This window comes from Rissa tridactyla, chromosome 4, assembly GCF_028500815.1.
Source record: "Rissa tridactyla isolate bRisTri1 chromosome 4, bRisTri1.patW.cur.20221130, whole genome shotgun sequence".
Classification (NCBI taxonomy): domain Eukaryota; kingdom Metazoa; phylum Chordata; class Aves; order Charadriiformes; family Laridae; genus Rissa; species Rissa tridactyla.
In genome coordinates, this window is record NC_071469.1 from 14,154,453 (window position 1) to 14,180,421 (window position 25,969).

General features: G+C 40.5%; 1 protein-coding gene across 5 annotated transcripts in view; it reads right to left on the reverse strand.

The window, feature by feature from the left end:
- Window positions 1-25,969, reverse strand: part of TUB (TUB bipartite transcription factor) — a 136,446-nt gene continuing 110,477 nt past the window's right edge. For 3 of the 5 annotated variants that reach the window (XM_054200138.1, XM_054200135.1, XM_054200137.1), the window contains 9 exons: window positions 16,636-16,803; window positions 12,982-13,053; window positions 11,934-12,055; window positions 10,869-11,060; window positions 10,177-10,289; window positions 8,963-9,077; window positions 3,431-3,529; window positions 2,852-3,023; window positions 1-1,125 (listed from right to left, as the gene is read on the reverse strand). In XM_054200138.1, the coding sequence (XP_054056113.1) occupies window positions 992-1,125; window positions 2,852-3,023; window positions 3,431-3,529; window positions 8,963-9,077; window positions 10,177-10,289; window positions 10,869-11,060; window positions 11,934-12,055; window positions 12,982-13,053; window positions 16,636-16,803 (1,187 nt within the window). In that variant the 3' untranslated portion in view covers window positions 1-991. The remainder of the gene's footprint in view (window positions 1,126-2,851; window positions 3,024-3,430; window positions 3,530-8,962; window positions 9,078-10,176; window positions 10,290-10,868; window positions 11,061-11,933; window positions 12,056-12,981; window positions 13,054-16,635; window positions 16,804-25,969) is intronic. The other 2 variants (XM_054200136.1, XM_054200139.1) reach the window with 1 other exon arrangement.

Below are 25,969 nucleotides of genomic sequence, written 5' to 3' on the forward strand. Positions count from 1 at the left end.
TTGTAAAATCGCAAAAGGCCAGACAAATTTAATAAAATATTTCCATTTACCTTCCTCAGCTTTACATAGCCTGTTCAAAATAATAAGATTCTCTGTAGAGAGCCTTTATCCAACTGTTTATATCACTTCATACAAAATATGCGTTCGAATTACCACAGCAATACAAGGATATAAATTCCCAACAATCGACATGCCAAATTCAACATAAGTTATGCTTTCTTGGCATCTAGAAGTTTTCCTTTTCCTTTTCTGTACTCCAAATACATTTCCATTTGAAACAAATTAAAAAGCATGTAGATGTTAAAACATAGTGACATCTTACAATTCAAGTGACTTGTGCAACATTATTTTGTGCTTTCTACTTCTCCATTTCCTCCTACTGCAATTAAAATTCATCGTGCCCTTCTACATACGTAACAGCAATGCATCAAGTTCAGTCCAGTATAGGTTTGCAACCCTTAGACTTGGCTTTATACTACACGAGATCCTTGTAAATTCAAAAAAGTGCATCTTTCTTGTGGTCTTTCTTTTACGTTGGATGATGTGAAGCTCTGATTAGTCGATGTAGGAATGCAACCTTGAGGTATGATTGCAGCCTCAGAATAATTCTTAAATGTAAAAAGAAATTTTTCGAGCGTGCACGCCCTTTCTGGATTTAAAAAAGACACCGTTATAATGGTGCTACTAGAGCCACGGTACAGTACATCATGGCACGTCTCCATAAGGTAATCAAGGACGTGAGATAGAACTTCTATTTACACAAACTTGATGCCACTTCCAGAAAAATACGACAGAAAAAAAAGGGAAAATATTATTTCCTGAATGTCCTGATATTTCAGAAGATTCCTTTTACTTTCTCTTCAGCGATAGCGTGGTCCTCCACAACTGCATTTTCCCTGACCTGTTTAGCATGGACCATAAGTGACACCAGCCGCAACTGGGAATCAGATGGCAAACGGCTTCCTTTGAGAGGACGCTCACCCGCACCCCTTTACTCACAAGCCAGCTTGCTGTCAAAACTTGAAAGGGCAATAGCAAAGGCCTGTAGTGCACACATTGGGTAGTTGTAGTCCATGGTGAACACATCCTCAGCCACGCGGCCAAACTGCATCACTATGTAGTCAGCTGCAAGAGAGGCCATAAAAAGTGACAAAGCGTTATCCTCTGGCCCAGCTCAACAAAACACAAACAAAACATGCTCACTCATCAAACTTTGCAACGCTTATTCATGCAAGTGGGTGGTCTGATACCAGAGGGAGAAGCGAGGACAGCTTGAGCGAGGAACAGTTGAGTGATAAAGGATTGCAAGACTTGTTACTGTCTTGAAAAAAAAATTACACAGATATGAAAGTATTTTTTTCAAACGCAGAGAGAAAATTGCTTCTGTATAAATTGCTCAAGTCTTTTATATAGACCTAGTGCAGTTTCACATGTACCAAGAACCAGTTAATACTATTCCTACTTAACTTCAGGCAAGTCAACAAGCAAGAATAATGGTGGAAAAGAAGGGATGATTGGGATCTAGACCTAATCATATCTCTCTGTTATATCACATTCAGAAATCCTTCCTCGACATTTTTTCCCTTTTGTACTCTGTCAGCGAGAGGAAATCTCAGCCTCATTCGCAGTTTGAACGTTTCATTGTAGAAGCATTGTAGAAGTGGGTCGGGGCAATCCCAAGCACAGACACAGGCTGGGCAGAGAATGGGTTGAGAGCAGCTCTGAGGAGAAGGACTTGGGGTGCTGGCTGAGAAGCTCAACAGGAGCCGGCAACATGCGCTCGCAGCCCAGAAAGCCAACTGCGTCCTGGGCTGCACCAAAAGAAGCGTGGCCAGCAGGTCGAGAGGTGATTCTGCCCCCTACTGCACTCTCGTCAGACCCCACCTGGCGTACAGCTCTGGGGCCCCCAACATAAGAAGGACATGGAGTGAGTCCAGAGGAGGGTCACAAAGATGATGAGAGGGCTAGAGCACCTCTCCTGTGAAGACAGGCTGAGAGAGTTGGGATTGTTCAGCCTGGAGAAGAGAAGGCTCCAGGGAGACCTTGTAGCAGCCTTCCAGTACCTAAAAAGGTGCCTACAGGAAAGATGGGGAGGGACTCTTTATCAGGGAGTGTAGTGATAGGAGGAGGGCTAACGGTTTTAAACTGAAAAAGGGTAAATTTAGGTTGGATATAAGGAAGAAATTCTTTACTGTGAGGGTGGTGAGACCCTGGCACAGGTTGCCCAGGGAAATTGTTGATGCCCCATCCCTGGAGATGTTCAAGGCCAGGCTGGATGGGGCTTTGAGCAGCCTGGTCTAGTGGGAGGTGTCCCTGCCCATGGCAGGGGGGTTGGAACTGGAGCGTCTTTAAGGTCCCTTCCAACCCTAACCGGCCTATGATTCTGTAGGGCTAACGCTACAAAGAGTAGTAATGCAAAGTGGATGTGCAGTGGGACCGGTCTGACTGCCACCAGCAGTAGCTTGGCAGTGTACGGGGACCAGAGTGAACAAAAAAAAAACCAAGGAAGGACTGTGTGATACAAGGACTTGAGCAGAGTGATGCTGCCCCACGGTCCTGCTGGCTGAAAGTACTGCAGCTTTGAGAGCAGAAACAGCTCTAAACTGTTGCTCAGTTCATAAGCTGGGCAGCCAAGGGAGAAAACAAAGCAGGCACATAGCAGAATCACCTGTCTCAAGCACGAGCATTTAAACACCCAACATGCATCAATGTCATGGCCACAAGGCAGAGCAGCATTAAGCTGGACCCACATAACTAAATTAAACTCACTCATGTAACAACAGTAAGGGCAAAATCACTGTCCGGCTGTGCATGCAGTTTCTACACATTACAGATAGAGAGCTATACTTACGGTCATTATCATGAATAATTTGGAAGTTTTTCACTGAGGCCTGTGTGACTCGACCATGGAAATTTAAAACATAGGACTGGGTGTCATCATTCCAGACTGGCGTTTTGTTATGCAGCTCAATGACACTCTCTGTATTCTTGTTCTGCCATCTTGCAAGAAGTGTCTCATGTTCCTGCACGCACCACAGATACACACTTCAGTTTAACACTCTCACAAGACAAAAAATAAATTCACACAAAAAAAAGCTGTTCATAAATCCTCACCCAAAGACTAAACTGTCACCCTCAACCCTCAAAACCATATCATCCAATGAAACAGAGAACTCTCAGTATCTTAATGCGAGTGTGCATTCGAGTCCTTTCCACAGCTTGGAAAAGGTTAGCTGCACCTTTTGTTTTCAAAATACATTATTATTTGTAGTGCTTTTGTGAGTCACAGAACTAGTCACACATCCCATTGTTCTGCAATTGTTCAAATACTGGGTTTTTTTAACCTCTAAACCTTTAGAAATTCAAAAAACAACTCTAACTGGAAAAAGAACTCAAGTAATTTTTATCGCTGACTGGTGGTACGACTTACATTTCGTGGTCTGATGGAAACTCTTTCGTGGTCCATATTCATTCCTGGTATGATCACGCTCATTTTACGAGGTCCTTTAAACCCCAAGACATTTGTTTCCTAAAAATATTTAGAAAAGAGTTCATCATGTTCTGTATTTTTGAAGTTAATTTCTTCAACAGAGGGACACAGTGGCAGCCCAGGGAACTTATTTGTTAGACAACTCAAAAAACATCTTGAAACTCCTACCTTCACTGGCACTGCCAAACATTCAAGCTTTGTCTTAGAAGCTCCAACAACAGGAAAAATGGAAATAGAGAGCTTTCCAAAAACACTCCTAGCATTGGCTGCCAGCAACCTTAATACAATTTAGAAAAAATAAAAATCCCTTTGTTGAAAAAGGATATGAACTAACCAGATTGCTTGGCTACTGCTAGATCCCAAAATAAAGTAGTTGTAATTTAAAAATCATAAAATGCAGTCACACATTTTGATGAGAGACAAAATTAAATATATGGGACCAATTCCATTTATTCCAGAGCCAGCACAAAAGCAAACAAGAAGCTGCCAGTAAGAGCATCTGTTAGCAGTGCTGTGGTTTTCAAAGTCTTCAGATATGTTCTGCTTAGAGATGAGCATGGTAAAAAACAAACACATTAGCATGAATGCAAATTTTCAAGCTACGAAGGCAGAGAAAGTGAAAAATAACATGGGCAGCAAAAACAAATCTGTGGAAAATACAAGTTCTTTCAATAAACGTGATTTGATGCCTTTGTGACCAGCTTTTCACAAAAGCGTTCCAGTACTGCACTGTCCTCTCAAAACACAACAACTAAAATCTAAATAGGCCACAAGTCTTATTTTTATCTGAGGCTTTCTTTTTTCCACAGAAGAAGCCGGGGCCAAATATTTCAGTAAGTCGTCATCTACTTTTGAAAAAGTAAAGGGCAATATTTTCCAACCCACTCAGTTAAATCTGATTGCCTATTTTAGCGTTAACTGCAGTAAACGAGACAGTGACACCTCTGAAAGTCCATCTCCTCATGTTTTGTGATACTTTTTTTTTGGTCCCATGCATTTGTTCCCCTCTACCTTTCCCAAGTGACAGGCTGTGGACACACACTAAGGAATCTCAGGAAGGAAACTCCCATTGGCTCCGTTCCCAGCAATGTACCACAAGATGCCAAGAACTGGACACCCCCAGGCTCCAGCTGGTGTGGCTCTACCATTGGGACATTCAAAAGTGATATATTAGGATGTCTCTGCTTTTATGTATTTAATAAAAGTGTCCTAATTTTAAGGAACATTAAACTTTTCAAAACATTTCTACTATTACAAGCAAAAATCCACACATGTCAACTCACTGGAAACATCTGAAAATAACAGCCTAAAATTTACTCTTGCCAAAGTTTTGTCATCCATCAGACCTTTGAGATAACTTTGGTTGTTTCAGCAAACCATCTGGAGATTTTACACAACTCATTAAAGATTTTCATGCATGCAAGAAAAATTCCACTGAGTTATTTTACTGAATACTCTTGAAGCAACCCAGGTATATTCATAAATCTGCAGAACTATATACATTAATGGAAGATTCTACCTCTTTTCTGAATCACTTCTGTCATGGCCTTTGGCAGAGAGAACCAATGTTACCAGATCAGCTGGAAGCCTATACTTGGTTCTGCATCATCGCGAGACCCAAATTAAAATGACTGCCAGCAGGTTTTATAAGCAGGAGAGACTCAGCACAGCAGAGGACAATTTCTAAGAAAAGATTCATGCTTATGCTTATTTTCCACTCACTACTGACAATTTTGATCTTCTCTGCGATGCCTTACAAGCTTTTCTTCTCATCAAGCTGCAGTTATGCTATATAGAATTAATTTAGATGCTGACTGGTTGAAGACATCGCTCAAGGTAAAATTAAATAATAGCGCTGAATCACTTCGCTCCTAATAAGCAGTGTTGTCACTGAAAAAACAGGACTATAGTCTTTGGATTTACTCAGAAACTCTAAAATCAATACTTCTGCCAAATGATTAGGGAATTGTTTCTAGTTGCACGTTACATCCATCACCAATTCTATCACACGTTTTACTGGCAAATGCTATGCTTTTGCTAAAATCAAGATATAGAATTGAAATTCTACAAACATGGAATATAGTAGGGACAAAAGAGGACCTTTAATTAAGAGCAGACCTTTCCAATCTACCCACATCCAAATAAAATTAATTCCCTTTATCTCCTGTCTCGCTCTCTACTTCTCTTTTATTTGCCTCCTCCACTACTTTGTGCGTGCAAATTCAAGACTACAAATGGCATTACTGGGGGAACATAGGCCAAATTCTGATTTCACACCATTTTAATACCACTGACAGTCTTGGTTTACATAGCCTGGTATCTGGCAGAGCCCTGTTGACTCAACCAGCACGCCAGTGATTTAAATCAGCGAAGGACTTGGCCCAGTATTGCTCAGAAGCTGCGCGCTCTGCCTGAGCCCAGTAAGCTGTTCCTGTGAGCATGTGTCACAACAAACTGCACTGACAGAACACAGAGCCTCTCCCCAGAGATGCTTTGAAAATCTTACACACTTTCATAATGTTCTAAGTGTTACGCTACAGTGACAATAGCCGCCACGACACAAGTGTCAAGGTGTATAAGGTGTAAAGGGTGGGTGCCAGGAGGATGGGGCCAGGCTCTTTTCAGTGGTGCCTGGGGACAGGACAAGAGGTAATGGGCACAAACTTGAACATAGGAAGTTCCACCTAAACATGAGGAGGAACTTCTTTCCTTTGAGGGTGGCAGAGCACTGGAACAGGCTGCCCAGAGAGGTGGTGGAGTCTCCAACTCTGGAGACATTCAGAACCCGCCTGGACGCGTTCCTGTGTAACCTGCTCTAGGTGACCCTGCTCTGGCAGGGGTCTAGTCTGGAGACTAGATGATCTCCAGAGGTCCCTTCCAACCCTGTGATTCTATATCCCAACAGCTCCCAGGAGATTCACGACTTAATTATCCCTATTTTCTTTCAGCTGCTTCCTTTTCTGGACTTGATTCACACATCCATGTCTTGTCCTTAACATATTCTGTAGAAACTATCACTCCATAGAAAGCCCAAACCACAGCACCCACTACACTGGCGCACAACGCAAGTGACTGAGGCCTGAGTAAAAACATGCAGTTTTATTGCTTTACCGAAACCTGAGTCACACCTCAGAATATCAGCTGAGGTCCCTGCCTGCAGAATCTGACGCAAACCGTGAGATGCTATGGATATAAAGGAATCCAGCACAGAAGATCCTGGTAGAAATGGTACAGTTACACCTCCCTGCTTCTCAATAAATTTTGCCAAGCAATTCTGAAATCGGCCATTAGGTGCTGCTGCAGGTTTATTAATATGCCAGCCTGCCACCAGCAAGGAGAGGAGGAAAAAATGGTTAAAAGCACCTGATAAAACTCAGCTCAGTCCTTGCACTAACTTTATTCCTGTTGCTTGAAACGTGCCCTCAGGTGAGCTCTGCAATGAGAGCTCTCAACACGTCTATCCCAGTTAACAGTAGCTGCATCCCCGGCTTCTGCCTGTATCAACGAGACCCGCTGAGATGATTCAGCAGGTCAGGCTCCGTAAGCTGGTGGAAGCGGGTACAGCTCGCTCTCCAGATGGGTACTCGATCGGATGGGCTGAGAGACAGTGAAAGGCAGAGTGGTGCTTCCAAAGTATTGTTTATTACGGTTTTTGCCTCAGGAAAAATCTCAAGGCAGGAATTAAGAGGTTACTTTAGGACACGGGTGTTTGGGGAGTGCTCTTTCCGGCTCTGTGGCGCTGCTGCAGCCAGGAACAATCATCTTACTTCAGCAAACCTGGCTAGCACTGAAATATCATTCTGATTTCCTTTTGTCCTCTGGCCACAGCACACCTGCAAGCCCGCTGCCTTTCTCCACGAGTATCAAAATAACAACAGAGTGAGAAATTTTCTTACACAAACATTAAGTGTTTTAAACTGCTGATCTCAAAATAGACATATATAAGCAGCTTATCTTGGCCACATTCTCCAAACAGTGGCCACGGTTCTTTTCTTTCCAACAGTCACACTTCTCATTACCTCTGCTGGCTGCAGCTAAGTTTTTTATTTGGTAACGTTAATGGTTCAAATGTCGTTGTTGTTGACCTAAAACAAGCAATGCTTAAATTTTTCAACATGTAACTTTTTTTTTAAACTGTTTTTTGTTTTCTCCTTGTATTTCCACTTTGCACCAGAAGATTAGTCACTTGGCTTCAGGGAATGCCCTGCTATATAAACCAGTAAAATTACCTTTATTTAAACATGTACGCTCTCTTAGGTTCCTACTGAAACTTCAGTCAAACTCTAAACTGACATCAAACCCTGGAGTCTCTTGTTAAATCCTGTTAGCTGCATTTTCTGAAATTCTCAAGAGAATTTCAAATCCAAAGGAATGGAGGGATGTGTGTCTGTCTGTCTATCCGCAACCCTAGGCCACGTGCCTGAATAATATCACATGTGAACCAACACCCTATTTATACTATACACGCAGAAAAACTGCAACCTAAGCAGCAGGAAAAGAACCTGTTAGCAGCTAACACTGCCACCCCTCAGTGCTCTCAGCACTTTGCGTGGCAAGGATGGCTCTCTGCTTTCCTTCTCACGTGCTAAAAGCTTTCAGAAGCATTGCTCCCCACAACCTGAAGCTGACCTTTCCAGGAACGCATCCTCTGCGTACGCAGGGGATCTGCTGGGATGGCTGGGCCTCGATCTCACAGAGCTCCAGGAATCCTCGATTAGAGCCCGGCAAGAACTTTGCGGAAAAGTGGTTCTTGGGTATTTTTGTCAGAAGTTGATTTGTGAAAACAGAAAGATTTCTGTAACAGTGTATGTATCAATTTTGACCGGAAGAGTTTCTTGGGCCCAGAGATTTCTGGACAGAAAGAATACTCCCACCAAAACAGTTAGTCATCCAGTAATCATGAAACAACAGCAACTGTGTTTCAAGCCTTCATTGTCTGCATTGCCCCTGACAGACACCGTTTAATGTCCTATAAGAGGCTGGTTTCTCTCATTCAATTGAATTTTGGATTTTGTTTATTTTTTTTCCCGGTGAAAAGGAGTTTCAGAGTTTTTACCCCAGTCTCTCAGCCGCAGACCGCGCTGTCCAGCTGCCTGTGCCTTGGATCAGAGAGGCCTCCTACAAAATGCCATTACAAATGGTGCAGTAATTCCACGTGCACAACTCTTTCCAGTTCCGGAGGCTCCCTCAGACGGTGCCTGAGGCTGTGAAGCCTCCTACCCCTCCCAGAGGGTTACGTAAAAGCTCCAACACCTTCTGACCAAAAGTGAGAATGGGGCAACCTGGTGCCACGCACATTTTTCACCTCTACTTTCTATTGAATTCCCTGGTTTCTCTAGTGAAGATCAGCTGTTGGATTACATCAAAGTATGAACGCTGATTTACGTAATCGTAAGCGAAAAGGAAATTCAGTGTGCTGTTTCAGAAACTGAACTGCCCTTTCTTGCACCTTTTGCTGTGAGCCGTACTTACGTAACAAATAGCAGCTAGCTCCTGACGCAGGATACTCGCCTCCAGGCTTGATGTTGTTTTCATTGGATTTACTCCATTGTCATAAACTGTAAACTTAGTTCCCATAAGATTTGATCTATTAAAAAAAAAGGAAAATCCAATCACTGTTTGTCAGTAATGCTGCCCGAGACAGCTATCCTCTACTGCATTGTAGCCCCAAAGAAAAGACGGGTAATATCGAGTACTAATAGTTGTTAATTCTGATCCCAACTAAATGCCAACTCCTGGATTAAAGGCCATAACAAAAACGTAAAGGTACAGTACAGCAGAGTGTGCTAAAGGTCCCTTATCCTTACAGCGGAGACTTCTCGTGACATCTTGCAAACTAGTAAATTCAAGAAAGCAGTGAGGAAACACTCAAGTGGGGTTATTTTGGTTTTTTGTTTGGTTTTTAAAATACGCTTACTCTTTACAAATCTGCTTTCTTAGCAGACTGCTAACTCTATTAGAATACAGAGTTTCATAAAGTTATAAATCAGATCATTCTTCCCTATTTCGATGGAAATCACACCAAAGAAGCACAAAATACAACTTAGAACATACTAAAACCACATTATCCACATTCTGTGTTTGCACTGCAATAAATAGCACATAAAGTTCCGAGATCCACACAGGCAAAAGGGAATTAGCAGCACAGTCCCCTTCCTCAGGCACAGACGATTTAAACATACATTGAGAGGCATCACGTCGGAATCAACAGCAGACTGATGTAAGATGGGGTGACAGACAGAAAAGAAACAAGTGCTTCTGAAAGAGTTCCACTACTTGCAAATAACTCTAATGAGGATCTTAAGAAACGGGCAAAACCAAAGAGATTTTCAGATTGTTTGACAGACAGAACTTCCACTCCAAGGTATTTATATCAATAGGGCCTAGACACAATCTAATCGTGGACTTCTGAAAATCCCATTAAGATAAATTGTGCTCGTACACCCTTGAGAGCCTGGCCTTGGAGCATTTAAGAGCGTCAGTCCTGCTGACTTTTAATAAAATGTTATCCTGTAGAGTACTTGAGATGTTTTGAAAACACGCCTTGGACACTGGTGAACTTTAAGACCATTATGAAATGATGTAGTCAAGCCTCTAATTAAGAAGTCATAGCGGCTTACAGGCTTCTTAATTTCAAATGAACTGTTTATTATATAAAGAAAATTCTTAGATGTATCAGTGTTTACCTCAGTTTTCCAATAAAACTCTCTCCACCCCGAGACAGGTCAGTTGGGTCTATGGAGATGAGGTAATTAGAGGTTTTACTCTTCTTTCGTTTCCTTCCAGCTAACAGAAACACCTAAGCAGTGCAAAAAAACATATTCTAGAATGCCAAAGGGGTTAGCACACATCACTTCCTGCTTTGATATAAGGAAACCACAGGCAATTTTTCTGTCTTCCAGCATCATTAGTGAAGTAACAGAAGGTCTCCAGGGACCTAGCAAAACCAGATAAAAATCTGGAAAGCGAAAGTGACTTCTCAACCACTCAGTCCATTATTTATGGTTTAAATAATTAAATTCGATCTCTTTTGTTAAATGTTTCATTCTAAGTTGCTCTGGCTCTTCCAGTTGAATTGAAAATACATGCTTTTGAGGCCACAGAATGCAGAGAGCCCCAACTGCTGACTGTCACATAAAGGTGCCATGCACAGATTATTTAAAGCCAAAGATTAGACATATGAAGAAAGGCAGTGGAACAAAGTGATCCTAGTGTTTCACTTTTGGAAGACTGTAGGGCAGATCTCAGTGAAAGTGAAAATCTATTTAAATATATTTAAAATATAAGATTATATTTTCTTTGTAAGACTTCTTCAGACTTTTAATAGTTTATTTTATATTCAGATGCAACTGGTATGCCATTCAAGTTATTTTATGACCTTTTTACCATGCTCCCTTTCCAAGTGGAGGTAATAAGTAGGGTACATCCCTCGGTCCATTCCCTTCTTGTCTCTTGTGATTCTGCATTTGACAGTGACACCCTGTGGAGCAGGTCTTATGGCAAATTCCTCCAGGTCATCGACATCTATGAGAGGCTCATTTGTGGAAGGACTGGGGGCTGAGGCCGCTTCCTAAAACAGTAAGCAAAACTCAGGTTTCCTCAACTTTGATTTACAAAGTTGTAAGCACAAAGGAATGACATTTGATAGAAGTCACACTTTAAAAAAATAAAAAACAATGGACACAATGTCTTCCCCATCCTGATTCCTCAGCAGCCGTTAAGGCAGCTTGTCAAGCTAAGGATCTCTCTCCATCCAATTGGTCAAGCCCTTGGCTACCAAAAGCCCAGGAAGCAGTTCTCTGTGCCGCTGATACTCAGCGTACAGACACATCTGGTAAAGCAGAACAGGGTGACTGCACAGGCAGAGCTCTGAAATGTCACAAAGAAAACCCTGGCTCGCCACCACACTTCTTTTGTCAGAAAGGCCATGCCCAAGGACAGTGATAGCCTTTGACAAAAGGAAGAAATGTGATAGACAGATTAAGCTAGACAGAGATATAACAGAGAGGAGAAGTGAGTGCAAGATATAAAAGAGTGGGGCACCATCAACTGTTTTTTTAGCAAAAGCTTTTGATTTAGAATATTTGAACAAGCCAAAGTCTTATTTCATTTTCGGATGGCAGCAGCGAGAACAGGGTGGGAAAATGCTCAGAAAAAAGCAATAAAAACAAAAGATCCTTCTGAGCACCTGCAAGAGGTAGAAAGGTAAATATTTACTGTTTACCTTCCCCTTCATTCAAGTTGAGGCAATATTTGCTATTCTTTTCTCCAAGTCATTATTTTCATTGCTTGCTCCTGTGAACCCTGAGAGCTACCATAGTAAATCACCTTGGAGATACTCTAGTGCATATTAAAAACAGAAGAAGAAAGCCAGGCCTATCCTGACTGCACTGTGAAATCACACAGTACATCGCAGCCTGCACGCTCCTTCTTTACTCCTTACCTTATTGGATTTCTTGCTCGTGGCAGAACCAGGCCGGGTGTTACTGTTTAACTGTGAAGAACTGGAGCTGTCTTCATCTTCCTCGTCTTCTTCTTCATCAAAATTCATGCTGCTTGAAATGCCTGAGGAGAAAGCAGTGAGCTTATATGAAGTACTAATACATTAAAGCTGTCCATACTTGCTGTAAAACATCACTTATTATACTGTGGCACCCTTAGGCTCACAGGTGAGAGAAGGTGTGCGTGAAGGGGGTTGACTGCGCGAGGCAGTGTACAAATACGTGGGTGAGGCAGCACCTGCCCTGAGAAGCCAAAACATTTCAGCAAACGAGAAAGGAAATACCATGGTTTCCAGTCCACAGTGAAGATCGAATTACTCAGTGATACAGTTAGGAATTAAATTCAGCTCTTCTTCATCCAGTCAAGTACTTCAAACACAAGACAAAATCTTAAACCTGAAATTGGAGCTGAGCGGACAACCTATCACAGCCATTTGGAAACCTTAACAATTAAAATACGAGCCCTTCTACAGCACACTTTTAACTGTTCCTATGCGATCTGATGAAGAGCAGATCTTAGACAGAGAAGAAACATTCACATCAAGGAAATGTTCTCATGCATATTTATTTCCTGTAAAAAACCAGTATCAGCCCAGGCCAAAGGAACTGCCTTGCAGCACTTAAAAATTTGACTTTACAAGAATTCAAAACCTCAGACATTTCAAAGGGAAACACAACTTTGAACATCAAATAGGACTTAGCAGCAGAAAGCGTCAATGATGGGACATTTGCCAGGCCTAGTTTTTCAAGGAGCATCATGCAGATGAAGCCACCCTGTATTCAGGTTCAAAGTCCTGTATTCAGGTTCCACATATTAGAGGCTAACTATACAATATATTTTTCCTAAAAAAAAAAAAAAAAAAAATTCAAAAAATCACTTGGTCCAAAATTTCCACTATTGGTAAGTTCAATGCAGAAGGATAAATGAAACGCAAAGATTTCTGGAGCCAAGCAGCATGGGCATAATTAACTTTTTCCTTCTGTACTTACCAGGAACATGATCCAGGGCGACAAGACTGGATTGGGAGGTGGAAGAGGACCAGGATGTATTTGCATGGGGATCTGGGAAAGGAAAAAATCCATGGGCTTGATTCTGCAAACCCTTAATCGAGTGAACAAGCCTAACTTGCCAACAGGACTCTGCACAGGGCTAAAGGCGTACTGGATTGGGGCCGTAACACTGCTGCCTTAATTTTCAATTATGGACGTTTTATCTTCCTGCACAATCAAAGTCACCTTCTACCTGCTTATACCTGCTGTCACCTTCTTTTTTAGTATTTTGAATAAAGTCAAAAAGCCCTGGATGACAGAGCTGAACGGTCATCATCCACGCTGAATGGTTGCGCCACAAACCCATCTGTGCACAGTGTGCCCGGCATGGGAGGTTTTTGGCCTACTTTTGAATTCTAACACACAAAAAAAAACCCCAAACAACCTGACTGGCACAAGTGATATACAGAGATTCTGCACAACTATTCATTCAGTAACTCAGACTCATATTCAAACAGCCTAAATTCTACCTAAATCCCTGTGCCCAGTGTGTCCTCATCATCTTGCTCAGGCTCTCTAAACTCTTCTTCCAGGAGTTCCAGGGCTACGCACAGAGGCTTTCATGTAACTTAGTCTTTTGGAATATGAGCTTGGTCTGCAACAAGCAGAGGCTGACCAAACTAACGTACAGAAACATAAACATCAGAGATAGTATCAGTAATGGTTTTCTTCAGTTCAAATTTTGGAACGGTATGAGGAAAAAAAAGACACCAAAAAAGGCATTTAAATACTTTTTATGTTATTGCGGTTTCCAATAACTTCAATGCATATCCCTTTTGACACCAGATGCACACTGGATAATGAAATGACACCAGAGTAGTACGAGCGAGTGTAGAAAAGTAAAACAGAAGCATACGCAATACAATGCTTGCATTCCATTCAGCTGCACCCTGAATGGTCTCGTTATCCACTCCCCCGGTTCCCCCAGTCTGGACACACACCACACAGCACGACAGCAACAAATTTCAATAGGATCTGGTTACGCAAGGAGGGCCTGAGTTCACAGGTCAACAGATATTCTCAAAGCCTGTAGAACTCACTCATTATTAATCACACACTCATTAATCACAAGCATTATTTCTTAATAACGACAACCATGTTCTAGTCAGCTGTGCATGGGTAATAGAGACAGTCCACCTCCTCAGCTGGCAGCTGTGCAATAATGCCATACTTCATGTGTACAGACGTAATCGGTTTATTTCTACATCCGTGCTCACGATTTCACCACCAGTATTTTGGTGGTGAAAATTCCGTGCCAGCCTTAGAAAAGTCTGCACTCATGACCTGTGGGGAAGAATGCTTCAGAGAGCTCCTGTTTCGTTTTTGAACCCAGAAATCAAATCTATTCCTTCCCTAAATCTCAAAACAGGTGTGCCTTCCGGTGGCAAAGAAGAACCAAGACCAAATTGCTCATCCCAAGTCTTCACAGAGACATATAGGAAACTGGTAAATGTGAAGACTAAATGTTAGTTATTCTGTGTTAAAATTTATGGAAGCATGTCTCTGTCCTAGTGACTCATTTGCCAGAGAGGAACTCTACATATTATGACTTCTGAAATCAAAAGGACAAATATTTCCTGCAGGAAGAAAATGATTCTAGTATGGCAATTTCCAACAGATGGAGAAATCAAATAAAACATTTGGCATTTTCTTGCAAGTGGCATATTCTATTCACACTCGGGTAGCCTATAACCTCTTGTCTTGTAACAGAACTTGTCTCGCTGGGGAAGCAGAGACACGTGCTGAGAGAGGCTTCTCTCCACAAAGTTAGTATCAAAGAGCAGCATGGGCACAAATCAGGCTACACAAATCTGATGGGACTCAGCCTTTCCCAGCAGGCCAGTTAGCGTTTATCTCTGTGTTCTCCTTTTGCTCCTATTCCATGCAAGAGAAAGACTGATGGGAGACAGCAATTCTAAGTGCTTTTCAGACCAAGGGGGACGCGCCAGTAAGGACATGCCACAAGCAGTGAAGTGGCAGTGGGAATCCACATGAAAAGCCCTAGCTCTACATAAAGTTTCCCATGAATAACGGGATACTCAAAACTTTCTAACAAGCCTCCTCTGCTGGTATCAAGTGGCAAACCGTACACACAGAGTAAAAATATTTTATGGAGATGCTGCTCATTGCAGTCTTGTCTTAATACCTTTCTTTGTGTCTCACAGAGCATAGCTCTGTTGTTAATAAAAATGAGTAAACGTCAGCATTCCCATTTTAAAAAAGCGTGTCATGTCCCGTCCTCCGCCCCCGACTTGAAGCACACTAGTGGTCTACTCTTAGCAGTGCCTGTTCTGATCAGGAGTATACTCAGACCTGGTAAAAAAAGCTCATATCATCTATTTAAGAATATGAAGCAACAAAGCAAAACAAAACAAAATCAAAACAAAAAGCCTCCGCCCACTGCTTCTTTTAAAAAATAAACAAAAAAATTGTGGAGAATAAAAATATATCTTAACCTGGAAAAAACCTCAAAAATAGAAATGTCCCTCAGAGTAAAAATCTGAGTGCTCTGACCTAATTTGAGAAGCCTGTTGATAGTTTTTAAGTCAATCAGCTTTAGTAAGTAGTGTGCCTGATGATTTAATATTCTGAGCCATGGTCTAAGGCAACACAATCACCGCACAGATCAGAACTTGTTAGTCATGCCAACATCCCTCGGACTCAAATGCCCAGGAAATACCACACTTGGAGAAAATCTGCCCATTTCAGTTGAAGTTGCTCACATCTGCAGGCTAATGTCCCAGAAAAAATGAATCTTAGTGAGAACTGCTCTGCAGACAAGAGGCAGGCATTTAGGTATGAATAGTCTATTCTAGATGAGTCAAGTTTGCACTCACATTTTGCTCTTTATACACAAAGAATTTATTCTTAAAGCATCAGAACACTCTTGGCATGAGCCATCTTTGCTTCAAAAGCTGTACGCTGAAGAAGAACAACTCCAAAGCAAATGCCTTCAGAAATAGCTTTGTGAGGATTTTAGGGTTTTTTTTTCATTCCTACAGTTAATGTCTAACGAGAGATAATAACAGTGCAGGAAGGAAGGGACGGATGCATGAATGTGTACATACACAATCTATCTCCAAAAAAACCCCCATTCCAGAACATTTGAGGACTATGCATGGGAAACGCTGCAGAATACACAGTGCTGTCATTTTCACCTCTGCGAGCATGAACACACATTATGAAAACATGAACAATATTTAACTGACAACACAACTAAAATTGATACTCTAGTTTGAATGTTGCTATTCCATACTCTTTTTTTTAACTCTCAAGTGATTTCCAGAGTTGTACAATACAAAAATGTGAACAGATGGATATGAGCATTAGCATCTGCCTGGTACCTTAACAGCAGCACTGCCCTGCAGATGGGAAAGCCACATCCCTGAGAGCCTGGAGAGCTCTTGTTCCTTGGGACAAGACAGAATTTCTTCTTTTTTTTTTAGATTATACAATAGAGCATAACAGGCTCTGAGGAGAATAAATACAGAGTAACAATCTCTGCTTAGGCTAGGGCTGAGAGTGAGAATAGAAAAAGGAATCAATGTACACAAAACAAGCAATGAAAACATGAAAGCAGCTTTGGCTACTTACCTTTTTTCTGCATTGCTGTTCTAAGGTCTTGTTTGCTTTGCTGTTGTTGACCACTAGCCATTTTCTCTCCATCATCTTCATCATGACTAGACTGTCCAACAGTGAGAATCTGCACTTGACTTCCTATCTTCTGAACATCATCTTGAAAAGCAGCTGGGCCGTCAATCCCTGTCAGACAATAGCAAAAGTCTTAGCTGTCTTTGTGTCAAGAAGTTCTTGAAAAGACAATTACTCACTCGCAAAAAGTATCTTTTCTAAGAATCAGAGATCAGAGGTTCACATTCAATAATATCTCTAGACTTAAACAAGACTAAACTATGCTCCAAGGCAAACATCTTACTTCCCACATGCTGCACTAGAGAATCTCCCAAGAGCCCATCAGGATTTCACTGTTGCCCTGCTCACCCCCAAAGCACGCTCATCCATGCACCAGAAACACTGAAAATTACACAGAAAATAAATTCACTGGAGAGGACCGACAAAGAAAACAGATGAAACTTTCATAAGGACACACAACTGGTGCAGAAACAGATAAGCATCAGTCCCAGATTATGCCATATCCCCTGATAAACAACACCGCTGTTATGAAACGACGCTTCAAAGTTTCAGAAACCTGGAAAACTCACAAGTAGACCTAGCAGGGTATACAACAGGAAAAGCAGCACATTAACAAGCCTAAATATGCCCACTGAGTTAGTAAATTGTTATACAGTTAAAACAGCAGTGTGAAAATATAAAGAAAATAATACATATTCCCTGGAACCTCCATCCTCTGTGATGCTCAAATCCTGACCTGGGCAGGGACATGCGACTAGACAGTCCCCAGAGGCACCTTCCAGCCTCAGCCATGCTGCGATTCTGTGGCTTCTGGTGACAGCCAGAAAGAAACTGTTTACCTCCTTACGGCTGTAAATCGCCTCTGAAGACAGAAAAATGCAAATACGGGGTGGGATGTGTTCTTATCACAAGTTAACTTCATTTTTTTTGTCCAGGACAGCAAGTTAAAAATTCGGATTGCAAATGTACTTCAGCTCTTAGTTAAGACTTACTGCTGGTATATATTACTAAATTAGCTATATAAAAATGCACTTTTGCACCAATAAAAATGGTAATATTATCATGTATATATATAGTAAATAACATAAGCCTGTATACTGTTGCTGTTCTGAAATTTTTGTTAATAAGCAAGCAACATTGTGGCGAAGGAGCAAGCATTACAAAGGGCCAGTTCAGTAGAAGAATATGGTGCTTCTCACACCAAACACAGCTGAATAAATCCTGTAAGAAGGAGCTGTAGGGATTGGGATTTTTTCAGACTGTGATGTGTAGCAGAAGTCTCCAAGAATACCATTTCAACCCACTTTGCCAGCAGCTGTCAACTTGCATTAAAAGACAACCGGATTATACACTTAGCATGCTTAACTGGACTTTGCCGCATTTGCTGTCGCTGCCGCTGCCACACGAAGCGCCAGTAGAAACGAGCGTGGTCCCCACCCCCGGGAACAGGAACAGCACTGGCTGTGCAACTACCCAACAAGATGCAGTCCGACACTGCAGAACTATTAAATTCACAGAGTTCAAAACCACAAGGAACTATTGACTCATCTGCATCACCCAGACCCTTATCTGGCAATTTTTGCACGAACCCTGTAAATTCTGATTTAGTTACAGTACAGCTAACAACAACAACTAACAATTGTAAATAAACAATCTGTCCATCCAACCATGGAGGACTAAATAAAGTCCGTGGGAATGTTTCTCTCATCTTGGTGGGATGACAATTTCAGACAGAAGCTCCGTGTGATACAGAATGAACAGTATAATTTCCTATGTTGCAGGTATAATCTAGCAGTGAACAGAATAGCATTTTTCTTAAAAGTTATCTCAGGATAAGCATTACAGCAAAGGCGCTATACAACAGACAAGTGGTTCCTCAGACCCACTGTGGTATTTTCACAGCTTTAACCGTATTAACCATTATCATTAAAGTGGCTGCCTAAAGTTAGATTCTTAATACTCCGAATTTCAAAAGCGTGAAGCATCCATGAGTTTAACAAGATGCTCATACCTCATGCATATCTACCTAGCCCCTCATTAAGCTTTGGACAGTACAAAGCTGATTTTGAGAACCCATTTCAAAAGGAACAAAACACCTTAATTATTCTTCTTCAAAGCAGACATTGATCTGCAGCAAATGAAATGCCTTCGACAGCATCAGACATTGCGCCGAGGCTGCTTTTTTCTGATGCCCGCAGAACATCTGCGCTCGCATCCTGTGCTGTCAGGAACATCACGTATTATTAGGCGTTAGGACAAAGGCTACACTGCCAGGTCATACTTTTAGAGAAGAAAAATCAATTTCAGTATTCTGAAGAGTGCATCACTGGTAGAGTGTGTTATTAAGCATTATGAATGGTTCCACTGGTGACCCCATTTAAGGGAATGGAAGATGTTGCCAGACAGAGAGGGAAAAAGCCGAACCTCTGCTGCATTAGAATACTGTAGATGATTCGTGGTAAATGCAGCATTAACTATTTAATATTTGTGTGTGTGCACACTTCTTCGTAGCTATATATGCAGGTGTAAAATGATATTAAATGCAAGCATACATACATATTTTTTTTGTAAGTGTATCTTTGTAAGTCATACAGTCCAAAAGGCAGCTTTACCATCATGTGCCTAATATCTAAACACACTTCCAAGCTTCTGTAATCGTGATACTCAAGGTGGATCTTTCCCGGTGTTCTCACTTTCTTTGCCTTGCTGACTCCTTTTCACTGACTTTCTGGAAGGATGGTTCACTGCGCAATAAAACAGACCATTCACGTCTAGAGTTATAAGTTTCTCGGTTTAAGGACAGTGTCAAAAAAGGCAAAGCAGCTGAGCGGGCTGTGCCAAAAAAGAAAGTCTTTACTGCTACGGTCAGCATTTTCTACAGCTTTTCCCAAAAATCAGGTAGAAAAAAAACCTGACAGAGATGTCCTTGAATACCTGCTCGGAAGAAAAGGGAATTTTTGAGAGGTAGCTGTGAAGGAGGGCAGGGAGGAAAGAAGACAACTGAAACAACTCCCAGAATACCACCCCTTTCAGTAAATGCCTTCTGGTAAACTTTGACATGGTCGTGTCTCAGATGAGACACATAGCACACGTACCAGACATGAAAACAAAGGGATAATGAAAAAAAAAAAAGCAACAGAAAATTGGCATTCACTGGCATTTCCATCCTATAAACTACTATTTATCAATGCTTGTATTCTGTTACCACCTAAAATCTTCTAGACAATATTTATAAATGGACAATACCATGCTTTTAAAAGCTGGTAATCTAAACTACCACGTAGAATGTTTTTATGACCTGAATTCATCTAAAGTCTAAGAAATTCAAAATACATTAGGTCAACATGCACTTGATTTTGATCTCAGGTATGGGACTTTTAGACAGTGGTGGGTTTTTTTTTGCTTTTGCTTTAAACACACAATGTTTACACACAGTATCTACACACACACACACACACACAAAAGAAAATACAAGATCCAATCTGGGATAAGGGGAGAAAGAAAAAAGTACAGGAAAAATAAAGAAGATAACTGCTACTGAAAGCCTTGGGAAAGGAATAAAGTAGCAAAATTTTGCTTAGTGTTTATGATATATGAGAAACAAATATAAGTTTTCATGCATTTTTTGATACCACATTATGCCTTTTTGAAACTTCAGCTTCTAAAGGATGGATGAACAACCCAAAATCCATTCAGTCTCACTGGATTTAGTAATGACAATACATTTCGAGGATATGAGGTCAAGACCTCGTTTTACTGTTCAAATCCAGCAATTAAAGAAAATCTCTTTATGTGAGAGTCACCAGGCATACATTTCTCTATCCTACATCCCCAGCAGCTTTCTGCTGAACAACTTCCAGCCATTTTGATGTGTCCTATAAATAGATGCTAGAATGAATATAGATGAGCCATCTCAGTTCTACTAGAAGTAGTTATCAGATTTCTTTCTGACAAACTAAGTAAGTACAGACGGCATGGGATGGAGGCTATAGATCCTGAAGTATATCCCTCCTCCTTGGCCCTCCAGATCCAGAAGTTGTTTTGGGGTGGGTTTTTTTTCCCCCCACAACAGGACTAGGAGAGCATTACAAATGCATTTCTGGGAATAGCTTCACAATCTTCAAAATTATTTTGCAGAAAATAAATACAGTTCCTAATCTTATTTGCAAGTGGGAAACCAAGATTGTAGTCATGCTGAACACAGGCTTAGATGAGTCTGGTAGATCAGTCTGTTAGATCAGACTTAGATTAGTCCTGTCTAAATCCAGAATCTGTAAAAGAGTAGGTCCAAATGGAAGTCCCTCTCAAAACTGGACAGAAATTAAGCTTTTCTAGACACTCCATCAGAGAAATTCTCAAAGTCATCACAGTCAAATGACGCTATAATATTACAGCAGAATAAAACAGTTAAAGACGATAGGCTAAAACCTCAATTTTGATTATTTCATTGCTCAAGAGATAATCAAGAAAGAGTATTTAAAATTTTTAGGGGGTGGAGGAATGGGGGGAGAAGGTCAAATGGGAGGAAAAGATTACATACTAGCAAGCTATCTATGACCAGGGAAAGTTCAGAGAGGCAGCTGATATGTGGCCACCACTTATAGATGAGCACGAGACCAAACATGAAGAAAGATTTTGCTATCTGACAATAGTGCACGATGCACAATGGTAGTCTTGAAAAAATTAGGTACAGATTAAATATGTGACAAACTACCCAACAAAGCAAAGTACAGGCATAAGCCTAGTGAGTCAGCTCTCCAAAACATTATTTAAGTATTTGACTATACACTACATGAATCCCCAGTAATTGGATCTTGCAGGAAAAGAATCTAATTGTATTTATATACATCATGTTCCTCTCAGCGTGTATTTATATATGCAAACATTTTGCTGTGAAAATGTTTTCAGCAACTGTTATTTCCTCTTGGTTCTTTTACATGAGCTTGTAAGTACAGGAAAGAATGATTAACTGATTATTTACAGTGAGTCTTTACTGCACCTAGGACACCATGAAAAGACAGATTTCTAAATTATTTGAAAACAACTACTATAATAAATTACAAATTTCTTCATAGGACATTTGCAAACTAAGAAAGAAACCAAAAAGAAAAGTATTGTAGATCAGAGAGAATTAATTGAGCTCACTGACTGAACGGTAAACGAGATTACGTACCAGGAAATGAACATAGCATACAAAACAAGTATTTCTGTCCCTACTTTAAAAACTGCAGGATACAAAAATTCTCGGTCCCATCTTATAAAGCATTTAAGACACAAATTCAACATACGAAGCGAAGCATATTGCTTACAGACTAAGTTTTAAGATTATGCATAAGGCCATTGCAGATCAAATCTCAAGAGTTGACCAAGATCAGGCAGAAGGTCTCTGGAAGAGAAAGTCTCAAGCCACATTTTCTGACTTCAGTAACATATAACAAGGGTTCTACAACAAGTGTGCCCTTCCTCTACAAACATGTTGACAGCAAATGCAGGCACACTAGAAAATTTTCTCCCTTTTTTTTTTTTTATTTTTTTTTTAAATGTGCCTTCAAGGGCAAGATACCAGGTTAGATAAGGCACTGTTCTGACACAGAAGCCATATCCACGTGGCTAACGCACAAGGCTGTGGCCAGCAGCTACACTGCAATTGTAATTGCTCTTCAAGAACGCTGCAGAGCAGCTCTTCCTCCAACTTAGGGATGGCAGCATAACCCTTCAAAGACCGTCTGGCCTACTCCAAGGTCAAAGACACAAAGACAGGGATTCTGTCCTCAGAGCAATCTGTTCTTATTAGCCTGACACCAGAACAAATAGAATTTCCGTCCTTTAAAGAACTTGGCTTAAAGCAAACCCTACTTCTGCTTTTATTGTCTCAAGTGATACATATTTTAAGTTTGAAAGACAAAACAACAGTTGATTATATTTTTGAAATCTGCGTTTATCAAGTGTGACCACTGAGTGTAATAACATTTACTTCCCCAACAGTGGTACAAGGAAGTGGTATTGCACATATCAATAAGTGAAAAAGGTTCTTTCTCAGAACGATTGCTTAGGAAGCTCTAGCAAAATGGCTAGAATGAAATATAATGAAATTACATCTTCCAGAAATTTAGAACTCCATTGCTTTAAAAAAAAAAAAAAAAAAAATTTAAAATATTTATCTTCTTTCTCTCTCACTGTTGGGTGAAACTCTCCTCAAAAGGAATTTACTGAAAGAGCAGAATGTTTAAAGGGGGAAAAAGCATTTTTTGGGTCTATTTTTTAGGACTAAATAACCTTAAGTATATTGTAGCTGTCAATAGTTTGTAAGCCATTTCCCAGTATATGCCTGTTCTTATAGAGGCTGTGCGTCCACTGATACGGGTTCAAGCAACTGCAAAATCACAAAGGCATTGGGGCAGAGTCGGGGGGGGGAAAACAGGTATTTTTTTAGGAAAGGGCCTCTGGAGGTGATTTAGTCCAAACTTCCATCAAAAGAAGGACTATTGCTAACACTAAATCAGGTCACTGAAAGCAAGTGCTTGAGCATCCAGCTCTGCATTCACCTTGATGAAATCTAGAAAACTGCAGCAGGAACTGTACTTTCATAAATCTCTATCCTGAGGAGGCCAAAATGACTTCTTCACAATCAAGTTCTTGTGTTGCCAAAGCACAGCCTGAAAGGGTTGTCAAATCTGGAAATAATAGGACTTTTCTTGGTGGCAACTCACTTATTGTTCCTCCTACCCTTTCTCTTTAATACACAGGGAAGCCAAGATAAATCTACTCTACATGAATGTCCCTCCCCCCATCAGAAAGGAAGTGTTGCAGTGAGCAATTATGCTGCTTATCCAACAAATGGTGCTGCTTTCTTAGCCAGTCAGCGTTAACGTAGTTGCTTGTTACATATAAAAATGGGACAGGATGCACAAATCAAAACCGACAGACAAGCGTGAAAGAGAGAAAAGAAACATGGAAGAAGCAACCCAAATCAAAACATGAAATAGCCATCCTGGCAGGAAAAGCGCTGTGTGCCAGAGCAGCTCATTCGCTTTCTGACTCTCGTAGAGACAGCAGGGATTACCCAACATGCTATATACATTTAATGTACAACGTAAGAGAAAAATTGCTGGGAAGGTATTGTTTATTTGAACTTTTAAAACATATCCATTGCTGATTTCAGTGACAAAAATTTTCGTTTCTATTGCCCATGGCAGTGAGTGAACCAGTGCAGTTCAAAGCAGGGTTTTCCTAGAATGTACTGACATGCTGTAAGTGCAAAAGTGCTAGGAAAAAAACCAAAATCAAACAAACAGACAAACGACAACAGGTTTTCACAGAATGATTCCTGAATTTTCCTATCAGATTTCACTTTGAATCCACTTCTGGCCTTGCATGGTTTTCTGGGTTTTTTTAAAGGTTCCGTTTTATCTTCCTGATTTGTTTGTGCCCCATTCATTGCTCATAGCCAAAAAAAGCACTTTATCTTGTATATCAATTAGTTTTTTCAAAAACTTATATTGGGAGGAAAAAACCAACCAAACAAAAACCCCCACACCACTACATACCTGTAATACTTTCGGGAATCTCAATTTTTAAAGAATCATCAAGGTATTTAATATCTAAAGATGCTCTGGTTTTGTAATACTATGCAGGGTGCATACTCTTCATAGGCTCCTGCTACAACTATTTTCACTTGTTCGCATTATTTTTCTGTTGAATCATCTACTGATACTGTACACCAGGTTCACTAAGATACTTAATCACCCCTCACTAGCATCACAAATCAAACCAAAATGTGATTCACTGCCTCCACTGGAAAGACAACCATTTTACATATTCATTTGTTGTATTTTGGGTTTTTTTCCAATACTGAATATTATGTCAAACAATAAACTGGGAGACCAAAGCTTTTAGAACTACCGGTTTAATGAGGTAAGCTACCACAAAATGCCATGAATTTACTGCATTTGCAGGCTCTGTCGCACAACAATGATGTCTCCTTTTAAAAGTAGGCACAGTATATACTGGATACTGCCATTAAGAATGAAACACAGTAATAATCACAGATTCAGAAAAAAATGCTAATACTGTACTACCCATCACAGAATTACAAAATGCACTGACCCCTAACTTAAAAGGCACAATCAGCTCTACATGAGCAATTAGACACATCCCTTTTCTTGCCTTATGTCAGTGTAACCTCATTAAACCTAATATTTCCCTCGCGTTTCTCTTTAGCACATTGTTCTGATCATAGTTTCATCATTCTTCAAGCCACTTAAAAAAGCATTACACATCTAAGACCAGAGTACAATCATTACACTACAGCTTCAAGAGCTATTCATGTATAATTCAACGATTTTTGCTCTGAATTAGCTTATTATTCATAGGATCTGGTCTAAAGGGTTTTTTTTTCTTAAAGCACAAAGAGCCTGGCTATGATTAGAAAGGTAATGCTCACTATAGCTAAATACTAACAGAAACCTTTAAAATGCTATTTTAGCACATAAAGTGCATTCACCTCTCAGCATCCATCCTGCTCGTTTACAGGACATACAAAGGTTACAGTCAGAGTGGAGACCAAACCTGAAGCAATAGCAAAGCTAAACGCAGAAACCTAAAACTTCCAACATTTGGTCTAATTACCAATGAACTTCCTCCAACAAAATCTCTTGTGCCACAAAAGGTATAAAACCATTTAAACCATTTTCATAAGTTAGATCTGAAGTTATTAGCAAATCCATTCAATATTATTATAAAATCTTTTCTTAAGACTCATGCTTACTCTTAAAAGTAACTGAAAAATTGATACAAGTTCCACTATAGGGTTCTGCTACCACTTGCATTTTCTTCATCCCTAAGTAGCACAAATTAGCTATGTCTGTAGTGGATTGATCAGTAAAATCCCTATGGAATTTTAAAGTCACGTTCGGTTTTACTTTTTCATCCAGTAACAAAATATTTTGCAGCTTCGCTAGGGATGCAAGACTGGAAACCCAGTTATAATCCCCTGCAAAGTTTCCGATACCAAAGCTAACACAGGTAGGATTCCAAGAGTGAAATTACACATGAATGAACAGTTAAATACCAGTGTGCAGAAGAAGTAGATGAGCTGGATGAGAAGGTGCTACGTGTACGCTCTGAACACACTTTAACTGACAGGGATATTTGTCAATTGATTTGGTTACTTGAGACTTACCCTGAAGGTAAGCTTCAGGAGAGGAGGTACTCAAAATTTTCTTTATTTATTATATTTATAGTATAATCCATGAATAACCCCTCCACTCTGTGGAAG